The 13,972-nt window shown below is 40.4% G+C and overlaps 1 protein-coding gene across 3 annotated transcripts in view; it reads right to left on the minus strand.

Moving 5' to 3' along the window:
- adarb1b (adenosine deaminase RNA specific B1b) overlaps positions 1–13,972 on the minus strand; it is a 136,168-nt gene that overhangs the window by 13,391 nt on the left and 108,805 nt on the right. For 2 of the 3 annotated variants that reach the window (XM_030080614.1, XM_030080613.1), the window contains exons 4-8: positions 11,880–11,954; positions 7,622–8,547; positions 3,024–3,138; positions 1,667–1,835; positions 797–948 (exon numbers count right to left, since the gene is read on the minus strand). In XM_030080614.1, the coding sequence (XP_029936474.1) occupies positions 797–948; positions 1,667–1,835; positions 3,024–3,138; positions 7,622–8,547; positions 11,880–11,907 (1,390 nt within the window). In that variant the 5' untranslated portion in view covers positions 11,908–11,954. The remainder of the gene's footprint in view (positions 1–796; positions 949–1,666; positions 1,836–3,023; positions 3,139–7,621; positions 8,548–11,879; positions 11,955–13,972) is intronic. The other variant, XM_030080615.1, reaches the window with a different exon arrangement.

A 13,972-nucleotide genomic window follows, 5' to 3' on the forward strand; every position in this document is an offset into this window, starting at 1 on the left:
ATCAGAGAGACAGTGTGGGAGGGCTGGGCGGGAGAAGAAATGATAGAGACAGACAGAGAGAGACAAAAAGCTCTAATTACTAGAGCCTTGTTTAAATGTGTTTGTAATGCGTATTTGGACATCGGAGTGAAATTCTAATTAAATGAAACCAAGCATAAGAGGAAAACATACAGAGTTAATTGAATAAAATAAACAGCCGTTGATACTGAATTCTCAACGAGGATGAGATTCAATTAAAAATATGTCAGCCGAGCTGAGGAGGGGGAGATGGGGCTGGAATAACGCAGTGTGTGGACTGCATCTTGCTGCCTCACAAGCATCATATTCTCATACCACCTGTTGTTAAAGTAAACATCTGTCGCTTACAGGCTCTTAAAACAACGTGGCATTGTACAAGTCATCACGCTTTCGCCTTTGAGTCCAGCATGAAGTGTGCTGCAGTTTTTCTGAGATAACACTAAGCTTCAAATAAATAACAACAAGTGTTTGTCTTCACCGTAATAGACTCAACAACTACTACACACTGCTGAAACTCTTACTCATTCTCTGGTTACATAAGTATTTCATTTGTCCAAAAAACTAGTGTATTGTTTTAGAAAGAAATGGAAACCAACTAAAGTGTTGCAGCAACAGCCAACAGAAGGGCTCCCAAAAAGTTGCTGAGACATAACAGGGTTCTTCATGTTAACTTTATCCATAAAGAGTAACACAGCCAGTAGATTAAAGTATGTGTGTGTGTGTGTGTGTGTGTGTGTGTGTGTGTGCATGTGAAAAATGGCCTGTGATCACGCTGTACCTTCCACTCCGGCCTCGTGTGGAGAGAAGATCCTGGCGTCTCCGCAGGGCGAGGTGCTGATGTAGAGGTGGAACTGCACGTTGTCCTTTAACCTGTAGCCTCGCTTGTCACATCGCACAAATATCGATTTCTGGTGGTCCTCTTTGTTGCTGCTATGACAGATAATGACACACCACACACATTTCTATTTTTCATTATAGTTTCTTTGGCCGGACTTAAAATGAATGACAAAAGTGTAAGAATCAGTTCCTAAATAGTTATCATTATAAGCAGAGATTCACTGATATGGAATTTTAGGGTTGCTAATGATAACCAATAATTATCTACTTGTTATGGCTGATATTGATATGATAATCAATAGCATTACTCTTGCATTTGCGAAAACTAGATAAGTCTAACATTTTAGATTCATCAGTTTATTTTCCTACTGTGAATGCAAAAATTGCATTGACAATTTATGGAAACAATCTGTAATCAAAAAGGCATTTTTTTTTTACTGATATTTGAGAAGAATAAACAATGCAATTCATATCAATTATCGGATGTAATTATCGGCTGAAGTTCCATAATTGGAGCAGTAACAATAATTCAATGTTCTAATTTATTGGAGGGTAATGTATCAGCCACTGATATATTGCGCATGCAAAACCAAAATTCTGACATCACAATGATGCCAAAACATTAAAGCCTGTGCAAAAGCCCTGCTTGCAAGTAAACTAATCTTACAGCGTTTCAGTCGCTTCACTCAACTTTAACATTCCCTTTTGCCTCCAGTTCACATGCAATGAACTCCCCCTACACACACACACCCACACACACACCCACACACACACCCACACACACACACACACGCCTTATACACCCACTGACCTGAGGAAGAACTCCAGCTGGGTGTAGAGGTACCTGATGAGCGAGCGTCGGGCGATGATCTCAGCGTGGCAGTCGTTGAGCGCCAGGCCACGGTCGCTCATGTACTCACCGTTGATGCATTTGGTTCCCGTGGAGACACAAATGACCTGTGCTTCCTTCACATCTGTGCCTGATGAGGGAAAAGGAACATGGACATATGAGTCTGTGCACACACACACACATATGCACCCACATAAAAATGTGCACACAAGAGCAATAACTACACATGTTTGGTACTGGTGTAGATTGTGTTTTTATGCGTTTGTGGGAGCAGATGTGTTAACAACAATTCACAAATGGGTCAACAAGCTCCTCATAGGGTAAAAAAAAGATAAAAATGAAAGTTGACAAAATAAAGAAGATGATTCTGGATCGACACCAGTTGATCTATGCTGTAGGCAGAGAGATAACAGTGGGCAAAGTAAAGCTATGATTAAAATAGTCATTCTGGAGCATCCTGGTGGCTCAGAAGGCGTATGTCATGCAAAAATGCAACATCCTCAGTTTGAAACTAATCTGGGGTTTGAAACTAATCTTTGTTGCGGGCAACCTTTCTACTCTCTTTCCTTTTTCTCATCATTGTAAACAATCTAACAAAGGATTAATAAGCTTAAAAAAGAACACAATTAAAATTCCTCTCACCGCAGCTGACTATTGCAAAATTGAAATAGTTATAAAGATCAAGTTTATTTAATTTTTCTGGGGACTGAAAATGACACAAAAATCAATCTCTGTGGACTCCACTTTGGAACCATAGCTATAAACAGTAGTTAATGAAGTCTTATCAAAAAAGGTTTGATAGTCGTAATACCAAACTCTACACAAGCCAATTTCAAGGCATTTCTATTCTGCTGTAGAGCTGTGATTGTCAAATGGTGGCCCACGGGCCCGTCTGGAACACCAAAGCTTCCGATCCGGCCCGGATATTAATGAATTCAGAAAATGTGAGCAACACCAAAAACAGCTGAAACTGTAACAACTTTATTCATGTAAAATGCCTTGTGGCCCGTTCACATTACTGGCATCATTATAATCATAGAATTATGGGACTGACTACATAAAAAATGTGGATGTTGTTTAACTGATGAATATTGTTGTATATTCTACAGAATATGTCATAAATTGCTTTATTGGCATTGGGAGACTAACCGGACTGATAACATAACTTTGAATTCAGCTAAAATGTGAATGTTTTATATATCACTGTTATGTGTAATGATGTACACTGTTGTCTTTTCTGGCCTTGCAAACTGAATCTTTCTCTGGCAAATACTCGACAATCGATAGTCGGCAGCGCGTGTCTCTTCCCCGTGTCTACCTGTTGTCATGACGACCCCTGCCAGGACTTTCCGTCGTGCATGGGGGGAGGTGAAGTTGTCCGTCAGCTCACTGAATTTATCCACCACCAGGCGGGAGACAGCATCAGCGAGAACCTGGGAAACACACACACACACACACACACACACACACACACACAAACATGCACAGATGCACCACACATACAGATGCACACCGACACACAGACAGGGAAGCACACACACACACACACACACACACACACAAACACAAACACAAGCTTGTGTCAGTTATGTCAGCTTACAAAGAGCGTCTGATGTTATCCACCCCTAGAGCACCATGTACCTGTCACGCTGCTCACATTCAGCTCCAAACAAGAGACGGAGCGTACGGAAACAAGCGAAACTGGGTTGACCCTCTGAGGTATATCTGACCGTCTTTCAAGCAGCACCGTTTTACTTTGACATAGTGATTATTAGATTTTATTCTCACACTGAATAATACAAAATAAAAAACAAAAAAGTAAAAGCTACAAAAACAAAAGAGAAAAGACTAGACTTCATCTTCAGGGGCTCTAAATTCCACAAGGTTTAAAAGCAGATCCGAAGCTCAGAGTGAACCATAAGTGAACTTCACATATCTTTCGTTCTTGGACAGCTGCCTTCTCTGTCACTGGATTTTTATCCATTGCTAATATGGTGGAAAATGACGAGAACCAAGAGGAGAGACAACGGCTGGATGGTCACAAATTAAAGAGATTAGTCCAATATTACTTCCCTGCCACTTCAGAGTCACCCGCTTGTAGCCGGATCATTTGACTTTCGAATGCCAAGGTCGTCCTCAGTGGAGAAATGACTATTATTCTCTTTTGGGGTTCAAAAAAAAAAAAAAAAAAAACCCACCATGGTAAAATTAGGATACTGGCTTTTTAGTTCTAGCACTACCAATCCCTTATCTTTGTTCTTGGACAAAAAACAAGTATCTCAAAAAGGATATCCATTCAGGACTAAGGTTATTTTCTTAATTGGCCCAATATTTTTGAAATTCTACAATGTAATTCTAAGGGATGTCACCGGTCCAGAAAACCCACTCAAAATGTGAATGACCATGTTAACTTTTAAACCAGGTGATAAAAAGTCCTAACAGCAGTCAGGTGGCCTTTCTGCGACAGCAGCAGACTTCTTACCATTTTTTCCCCCTTTAGTCCCCTGCCAGATGGAAATGGGCTTCACAAATTAAATATCAACCAACAGAGAATTAATAGAGCAATTAGTGGGGGCGCTATCGTTAAAACGGGGTGCTTGTCGAATAAATCAGTTGACAAGTGGAGAGAGTGAGTAAAGAAAGAAAAAAGGCTTCGGGGAGGGGACTGTTGACAATGTGTCTTGCTGATTAGCTTTGGTGGCTGTGTTATCTCTCGTCACACACTGGCATGTCCGTGACAGTCACCTCTACCGTGGCGTCAAAAGCAACCACCTGCCCTTACTCCTTGTCCAAGCAAACTGGACTTGAATGAGATTTTAATGAAAGCCTGCCAGAGTAGCAGACTTTTGACGGCTGAGGCGATTTGGACCTAATTGCAACCCAAAGTAGAGGTCCAGATAGACCCCAGATTTTTGTAGTTTCATTCCAGCCATACCCTTTGTCAAATCTTTGAACAGTAATTAACTACATTTTTCTATTTTGGCCCATAATGTACCGTAAATGTGACGATCTAGTTTAATCAACTGCCATTCTAACCTGTTCATAAACAAGAATACTTTTACTTGGCTAGAAAATTATGTTTTTTAAACAGTAGATGTGTGACAATTCACTGATGCGTCAGGCTTAATCTTTAATCTTTAAGATGTGGCTGGATCGTTTCAGATTCAGATGTATCTGTATAAAACTGGGAGTGAATCACAGTGAATCACAGAAAAATCAATGTGACACTAAGCATATTGATACATCTGGATATGACACATATTGCATGTGATTTATTTTTGGCATCAACAAACTGCTGCTGTTACTTTCACATTGCATGTGTTTGTTTCCTGTTTTCTCCTTCCTGCATTGCTTCTCTCTGAGTGTGAAAGGGCTCCCTCCGCCCTCTCCCATCTTTCCTCTTCATTTCCTCAAAGATGTTGGCCAACAGTGAAAAAATTTACGTGCAACACCAAACATTCATAAAGCCCAAGTGTGGAATAAGTTTACAAGAGAGACAGGAAACCTTGCTGCAAAACTTTGCAGCAAAATGTGCCATACAGAAGTGAAACAGACTGAAACCTATATGACATCCAGAGATGCCATGGAGTCTCACTGGGAGAGTGAGCACCACCACCTGCAGCTTCAACCAAGGAAAAAGGCAGCATCAAAACACCCCATTTCCTCTGCATGGTCAAATTCTATTTCCAAAGCCACAGCTTTCTTCATATGAAACAGACTGTCATCATATTGCACTGCACAAATGCATTATAGAGAATTGTTTAATGTATTGTTCATAGATTCTCATTTACGGTATCTCACAAAGAGATTTATCATGATAAGTTAACATCATTGTAATTTCCCCTTCTCTCTCTTTCTGTCTCTCCTGTTATTGGATTTAGTAAATTTATCTGGATTTCTTCTTGCAACTAATACCAGAACTATAACACTAACAGAATCAAAATGTAAAGATTCACAATGTCTCGTCTCATCCCATTGCACCACATCAGATGCACACAACTAGCAAACAATTTAGAGGATGCAATCTGACATCTCTGGCATTGGCTTTGCTTTCCCAAGGTGAGAAACTACAAATTAGATGGGTATGTGTCATTGCTGATTGTTCCAACAGGATTTAAAAGGAACAGAAATAAATAAGATATAACACTGGCACCTTCCTTATCTCCACAAGGGATCCTGGGAGCACAATTAGAAAGACTTGTAAAAAGATGTCTTGTGTTTAAACAGATGATCCCTTGCACTTTTGCAACTCCCTCTGCTTTTAAAACCCGTCTCATCCTCGGTGATTTAATTTTCTGTCATTCTTGGCTCTCATCGTAATTTTTAATTACTGTTTCATGCTCAGTGATGATTGACAGGCCATATAAATGGTCCACTGAGAACTGTTATGAAGGTGGTATTTGAAACATGAAAATGAAGACATTTATGTGTTTGAGATTCCTGAGCTTTTTTCCAGTAGCAAGGTGATGAGATGGAATTCGCTACCAGCTATATTGGACAGAAAGCCAAAGAAGGGATGAACAAATAGTCCCAGTGAAGACAGATAGATAGACTCTTTATTGTGATGGCTTGACACATACCCTGCTATGACGACACTGCCTGTATGCATATCTGCTACATTTGTGTGCATAAACGTGCACACAAATGTGCTGTCACGCAGTGGTATTTATTATATTTAAGTACCTGCGGGTATGTGAGGCGCTGTACAGATTGGTCGCCGCAAATTTCCTGGTTAAAGAACAGCAAAGAATGTATCTATCTTTTGATGAGAAATCTGAGTTACTTTCAGTGATAACTATTTTTGTGTTTCTTGTAAAATATGAGGCTATTTAAATGTGTCCCATGTGAACTGTACAACTGTCCTCTCTCTGTAAGAACTGTATTGTAATAACTAGGGGTGTAATGATTCACTCAATTCAAGATTCGTTTTTTTTTTTTCATAATATTTTGAACAAATTTTGAATTAAGAAATAAATATGATTGAAAAGATTATTATTTTTTTTAATTTCTGAGGCATGATCAGTGCGAAACAATGTGTTTTCTTTGTCTTCATAACAAAATGCATGTATGTAAAAGCCCTGCTGTGAAGAATCACCACATTTTTGAATCGCAAAGTATTGTGACATGATATATTGTTACACCTTTAAAAACAACAAATGCTTTAACCTCGGCATATTTAGATGGTAATGAATTTTTAAAGCAATCCCAAATTAAATATTCCAAAGCACAACAGTAAATGAGAAAGCCTTGTTTTGTGTTTTATTAATGTTTAACAGAATCTGACTCTTTTGGCTCAAAAGGAAGCTCTCTTTCATGGTACCTTTGTGTGTAAGGCCAGTATCATCATGGAGCTAAAATGCGGCTTTTCCTAGCTTTATGAGTTTCTTCACTTGATGATTTCTGCTGCTGATGAGTACATTTCAGTGTTATGCCCCGGGGCATTATTCTGTTCAAATGTTCTATGAGGATATTCTCGCAGTGTCCAAAGCCTGATACCTGTTGTGCCTCATGATGACGGGCACCACTAGAACTTGACCAGTTCTGGATTTAGGAATGACTTTTCTTTAATTTACTGGATTTACCAATGTTCATTCAAAAATAATTCATATTTTCAAGACATCAAAAACTATTCTTGGATTGCCCCAAAGACTAACAAAAAACAACAACAACAAAAAACAAAACAAAACAAACAAACAAAAAAAGTCAATTGACAATGACAATTCACTCAGTATAAACTTTTCTGACTTTACAGAAATGATGCAACCACAGACAGTCTAACTGAAACCTTTTGCAATTCCATTTGTTACACATGTTAAATAAATAATAAATTAAGTTAAAGTACCGTTCTAAGTGTGTTCCGCTTTTTGTGGTCAGTTATGATGTCTATGTATGTATAGGATTATATAAATATCTTACCTGTGGCAGGTGAAGCTGTAATCCCTCTCTGGGTATGGGTTGCCGGGATGGTGTCTGGTCTAGCTGCATGTTGAACAGGGCTGAGAGGGCAGCTTGTGCTGCCCGGGCTTTGGCCAGCTTCTTGTTGCGCCCTGAGCCCTCAAACGTCTGTGTATCCACCGTCACTGACATCACAAAATTCTTGGCGTGACTCTCGCCGCTCTCTGACACAAAGTCATATTTTAAGCCCGGCCTGAGCTCATTGAGGATCATGACGGGGTTCTTGCCACTGGAGGGTGAGTTGAAGGAGGATGGAGGGGGCAACGGCGCCTGGACAAGGTTGCTGCCAGGCGGCACGGGCAGCGGGTACTCCCCTAGCGAGTTTAAAGAGCTGCTACCATTGGAGCCAAGATAGAAGGAATCCTCAGGAGCTGCAGGTGTCTCAAAGCCATTGAAGAGCATGTCCGGGAAGTCAGCTTGGTCAGACGTGAAGTCTGTGTTGACTGTCAGTGTTCGACCCATGGCCAGGTGTGCCTCAGAGGCATTTGGAAACTGGACAAAGGAGCGCAGTGCTTTCTCAGCTGCATTCAGTTTAGCCTTCTTCTTAGTGGGGCCCATGCCCTCAAACATCTGTCCATTGACCTCCACCGTCATGACGAAAACCGGTGCATGGACAGGTCCCGTCTGAGACAGCAGTTTGTACTGTAGCCCTGGTTTGATTTCATTCAACTGCATAAGAGCATTCTTGGGCAGAACTGGCCCTGGTGTTTTCTTTCGCTTCTTGGCCCGGAACTTGGAGTGTGTGTGACCATTGTTGCCCTCCTCTAAGGGCCGCTTTCGGCTGCCCCCGCCGCTTCCGTTGGGGAGCTGTTCAGCCACAGCCCCCCCCTCTTTGGAGGACACGTTGTCCAGGTTTCGGTTTTCCTTAACGTCAGTGCTGCTCGAACCTGCGGTGCCCAGAAAGAGTAACTTACAATGCCTTCGTTGCAGGATCTTGTAAATGCAAAATTTATAGATTCCTTTATCACTCTTTGGAACTGAACCAATGATTTGTGTTCCTTCATCACAGCAAGAGAAACTGGGGTTGAATTTTGATCAGAAAAACCAAATCTTTGTTGATTAGTTTAACTAAGAATGGTTAGCAGAATACTATCAATACATCCACTGTTCTAAAAAATATAGCAAGGAGACAAGACTTTCATGTTAACTGCAAAAAGTCAAATTTAGTGATGCCAGTCAAGAATTTTGTGACTGACTTCAGTGACACACTATCCCTGCATAAAAAAGAAAAATCATACAAAAACATTCTTGAAATATTTTATCCTATCCTTTATAAAACAGCATATACAGAATCATAATTTGGTTAAATTTTCTTTAAATCCATGACACTGAATTTTCAGTGTAGGTCCCTTTTTCAAATGTGAATGTTTCATTTTGAGATCCTCCATCTATGTTATGATCAAAGTAGAAGTTATGTGACTTTTCTATTCTAGGGGTCAAGAGAAAATGAAGGGAGACATGTTTTCATGAGTAAAAGATAATTATACACTTCTTATTTTGTATGGTGGTCATACATACATGCATTCAAATGCATGCACACCCACACACCCACACACCCACACACAGTTGTTCCTCATCCATTTTATCTGTATATTGAGCAGCACTCTCTCTCTCTCTCTCAATTGTCTACAGAGCAATGAAGTACATTTATTAAAGTGCTCAAGTTTAAACTGCTGTCCTGGAATATACTAGGGAACACATATCACCAGGTCCAGTTAGCAAAGTGGATGGAATATTGGCAAAAATTTTCATTTATAACATCCTCCAGCAAAGGCTTGATAGGTTACTCCTTGCGGTACTCGGGAGAAAGAGAAGCCGCAGTGTGCATGAGTGGGATTGTAGGAGGGGTTGAGGGAGTGCAGGGGAGGAGTGCGGGGGTAGAGGAGGAGCGAAGGACCAGGCAAACAGGAGAATACATCAAAGATAAGAGACAGGAGGAGGAGACACTCCACCTCGTGCAAAATCCTAAAAGTCTGACTGGTGACTGGGTGCAAGGTTCAAATGTGCTGTTAGATGATATTTTGAAAAGAATGATTGTCCCATTTAACAAAAAAAAGAATATTTCAAGTTACTAAAAAAAAATTCTGATGCCTCTGAGATCCCACCAATGAAGCTCATCAGAGAACACAATGTTTCAGCTGACAATGTGCGCTGACATGCCGTCACCATCGACATACTACACTTGACATGTCCTAAGGCAAGGAGGAAAGAAATGGCACACTCATTCCTACAATCTTGAATGCATATTGCACACCCTTCGTCATTATGAGCATATGTTCTCTAAAAACATGCAATATCCATTGATTTGGGCATGCATTCTGCAAAAAAAATAGTGGAAAAAAAGAGAAAGAAAAAGTTTTGAAATGACAAGGGAGAGGAGCGAGAGCATAATCATGCAGAAGACTGGCCAGCCAAGGAGAACTTTTCAAAATGGAGATAGGTGACACTTGGGTAATCTTGTCCAAAGAGTTGTAAGGACATTGGATACTGTAACATTAAGAGAGTAGCTTTTAACAAGAAACTAATGTTCAGCAAATTAAATAATGAGATGGAGTTCTTCTTTGTGACACTCCATCTTAAAAAAAAAACTGCGTAAAAATATGCTGCCCTCTCGTAGGAAGAGCACTGTATTTCAGTGTTACTGTGACAAGGATACATAAAGCTGTCAACTACTGGATATTTGAGGATTACCTAATATCCAGAAAGCTAGTGGGAGTATCTGATAATGAGTGATACCCCATCCAAAATACGTGTGAAGACACAACCAAAATACCATCACATCATGCACAGACAGTCAGGAACAGAGAGCACACAGGCAGACAGAAAAACAAAGGAAAAACAGAAAATGGACTTCTATGCTTATTATCCTCTTAATTTAGGTGAAAAACAATTATCTGAAGTTTAGCATTAAACCAAATGGTGCAGTGTGCAAAAGTGTTCATATATTATCAACAAAGGACTTGTCTTTTAAAGTGTGACAGCTTTTTTTTTTTTTTTTTTAAACATTTATAATTATTTTGTGTTATCAATCATATTATATATGTGGACATCATTTCCAAACAGGAGATATACAGCAGAACAGGATTTGAAGACCACTGCCTTTGAACAACAGCCACTGCACCATGCTTTTAATCTATTCTACTGAATTCTGGAGTGAGAAGATGGCACACATACAGCTCTGGTCATTATCATGCCAACATTTGTGTAATCACCATCCATTAGCTACGCCGAATAAAAGCTTTCCCATATGCTTGCATCTTTCAAAGCTAAAATCCCCCATGGGGGTCGTTTAAACTAAATCATGTAGGAGAATAAAGGATCTATCACAACCTTCTTTTGGATGTAACTGTTTTGGTTGGCTTTTGATTTGATTTGATTTGATTCATGTGCAGACTTTAAAGGACTTTAAAAAAAAAAAACACAGAAGATGCCACAATAAAAATCAGAGATTCTTTGACTTATTTCAGCTGTGGGCCCCTGGTGTTTAAGGAACATGTGCCAGCGTGAGCTTGAGCCGTGCTTTATCTCCAACTATATTTTTGGGCTGACAGTAAAAATGCAAAAAAAGAGGCTGCCGTTGAAAGACAAAAAAGATTATTTTGCACCTCTGGGCTTATCTGACTTAACACTGCCGGTTCTCCTCCGTGTAATGGCACTAAGTAAGTGACACTACAATAAAAACTGTTCATTTTTATTTCAGGTTAGGGCTCTGCTAGGGGGAATGACAGCCATCTCTGAATATGAGTACAAAATTTTGAAGGTGTGAGCCAGGGCTTCCTCGGCTCGGTTACAGTTTTACCCAAAATGTGTAATTAAAGTTCAGTAAGTGAGAGTGGAGAGGTTTTTCTAAAGACAGGAATGAAAGAGGAGCCAGGAATCTTTGGAATTTGACCTGAAGCCTCTCGGGTGGAGCGATTATGGTTCAGGTAAGGCCGGATTCAAGCTCACAGCCATGGTGATGGACTTAGACAAATGGATGAGAAGACAATGAGAAAAACAACAGAGGAAAACATTAAACTGGTATTAGAGGTGTTTCGCCAAAAACATGTATGTAGAGGTTTGGACTGTATATAATGAGGGCTTACATATGCATTCAGCTCACACTAATATGGTGCAAGTGTGCAAGATGTGCGCTCTGATCACATGTCAGAGAATGACAGAGGCAGAAAAAAGGGCAATCAGACAGACAAATGAATGAAATATTGCGGAGCAGACTCACTCATATTCTCCTCCTCATCCACGTCCATGGTGACCGGTTTGTTCTGACCTGGGAGCAGCCGAGCCCCCACCGCACCTGGAGACCAGAGGACAGGAGGGTGGCCTGGTTAAACACGGCCAGTGACTTGCACACGCATACATACATATGTACATGCACGCATATGCACACAAATATCTTCAGTAGGATCATTTCTACCTTGATACACCCAAAGATGCACACACACAGCTGTGAGAAGGAAACGCTGTACAGTGTAGCCCCACAATGTGGGTGTATAAATATTCAGGGGCTGTGAGGAATCAAGGTGAGAGAGGGGGCTGAGGCTGACAGGCCTTAATAGCAGGAGCAGTCTATTGTGACTTTAATATCCCTCCGATTAGACCTCATTTCCCACTGCCTGCTGAGAGATATACAGCCGGTGACATGGCCGAGTCCCCGGCACACACACACACACACACACACACACACACATGCACAAACTTGCATACATGCGCTTCTCAAGGTGCAGAATGCAAATGTAAGATACAAGAGTCCTCATGACGAGTGAATTCAAAAATTAACAAAACACTGATAAAACAAAAATTCTGACATAATATTTCTGCAGTTTAGTTTCCAACAAACTGCTGTAGATGATTACAGAAAATGGCTCATATTAGTCAAAGCCATATTAATAATATAATACACTAAGTATAGACAGTCCTAAGGCCTTGTGCCATTTGTAATTTCTTCACTCCAAATAGTCATATATGCCAGCAGGAAGTCAAATTTTCATGAAAAATATCGAAAATATCTCCATGAAAAAGCTGCACCATTGGCTTCTGCTAGTGGTCTGTGTATTGCAAAACAAATTTTCAACTGCATACGACGTGTCCCATCAACCTCCCCACCAACAGATGAAAAAGTCACAAGGCTGCCAAAAAAAAGGGATTGCTGATAGTAAAGCAGATAAGTAAAGAGCAAAACAGAGTGAGTGAGTTACATGAGAGACAGAAAGAGACGGAGAGAAAGCAGGAGAGAGATGGCGTTATGATATGCAGCAGATTGTGCTGATTCTAGTTCTCTCCCTCTCCCCGCCTTTCATCAGTACCCCCATTCCTCAGCCAGACACTTTCTTAAGCTAAACTAAATGGGCTAATTAATCTAGGCTAATGGTGGGTGACAGCAAATATGCTAGCACAATTATCACCCTATTAAAGATTCATATTCCAACCCATAATTGAAAATGAAAAGGTGGGGTGAGTAGAAGATGGGTGGGAGCAGTTCCAAGACAGAGTGGGAGATGAGGGTAATTTTTCTCAGGTAGCCTCAGCCAAACTTGGGCCAGGTGTCTCCTCCCCCTCCTCCCCACATCGACCAGCACCTCTGAACCACATCTACATGCAAGACCTCATGCACGAGACACAGGCCTGCAGACCACGGGGGGCAAGATAAGCCATTTGAGCCCAAATCACTTCTCTCAGTGGCCAAGGCAACTTGGCAGTTTTTGCTGCAACTACACTGGCCAAATGTTGTCTCATAGACTAGTATTTTGCCAAAAAGACTAGCACAATGTTCATAGTTTACACTACCTTCTGATTTATAACTCATCCAGAAAATCTGATGATTATTAAATCTGCAAATGATCTAAGCATCAATAGGCAGTTTTATCTTAAATAGCTCAGTTACTTACAGGTTTTCACTCAACAGTTTTTTTTTTTTAATGTTTGCAAGTTGTAAATCAGCGCTTAACTCAAGAAAATATCTTTATTTTATTTTCGCTTTCAATAATTTCAAAATCTGGAGTTGGTTTTCCAATGTTGCTCCAGGGTCACAAATTAATATGAAAATGGCTATATTTAAATATCCCAAGCCAGTTGACATCTGTTCAATCTGATCAATGGCTTGATAGGATATGGAACTGGTCAACTGTGGATAAATGAACTAGATAAACTATGTCTAAGGTGAAACAAGACTCGATGTGCTTTTATGCACATACTCATTACGTCTTATATCTTATTCCTCCAACACACTGTTATGTGGTGCATAACACAATGCCAGTGCGGCTGTCAGTTTTGATTTTCATGTGGGGCTGCCTTGCTCATGAATCTGTAAATACT

Source organism: Myripristis murdjan, chromosome 21 (genome assembly GCF_902150065.1).
Source record: "Myripristis murdjan chromosome 21, fMyrMur1.1, whole genome shotgun sequence".
NCBI classification, from domain to species: domain Eukaryota; kingdom Metazoa; phylum Chordata; class Actinopteri; order Holocentriformes; family Holocentridae; genus Myripristis; species Myripristis murdjan.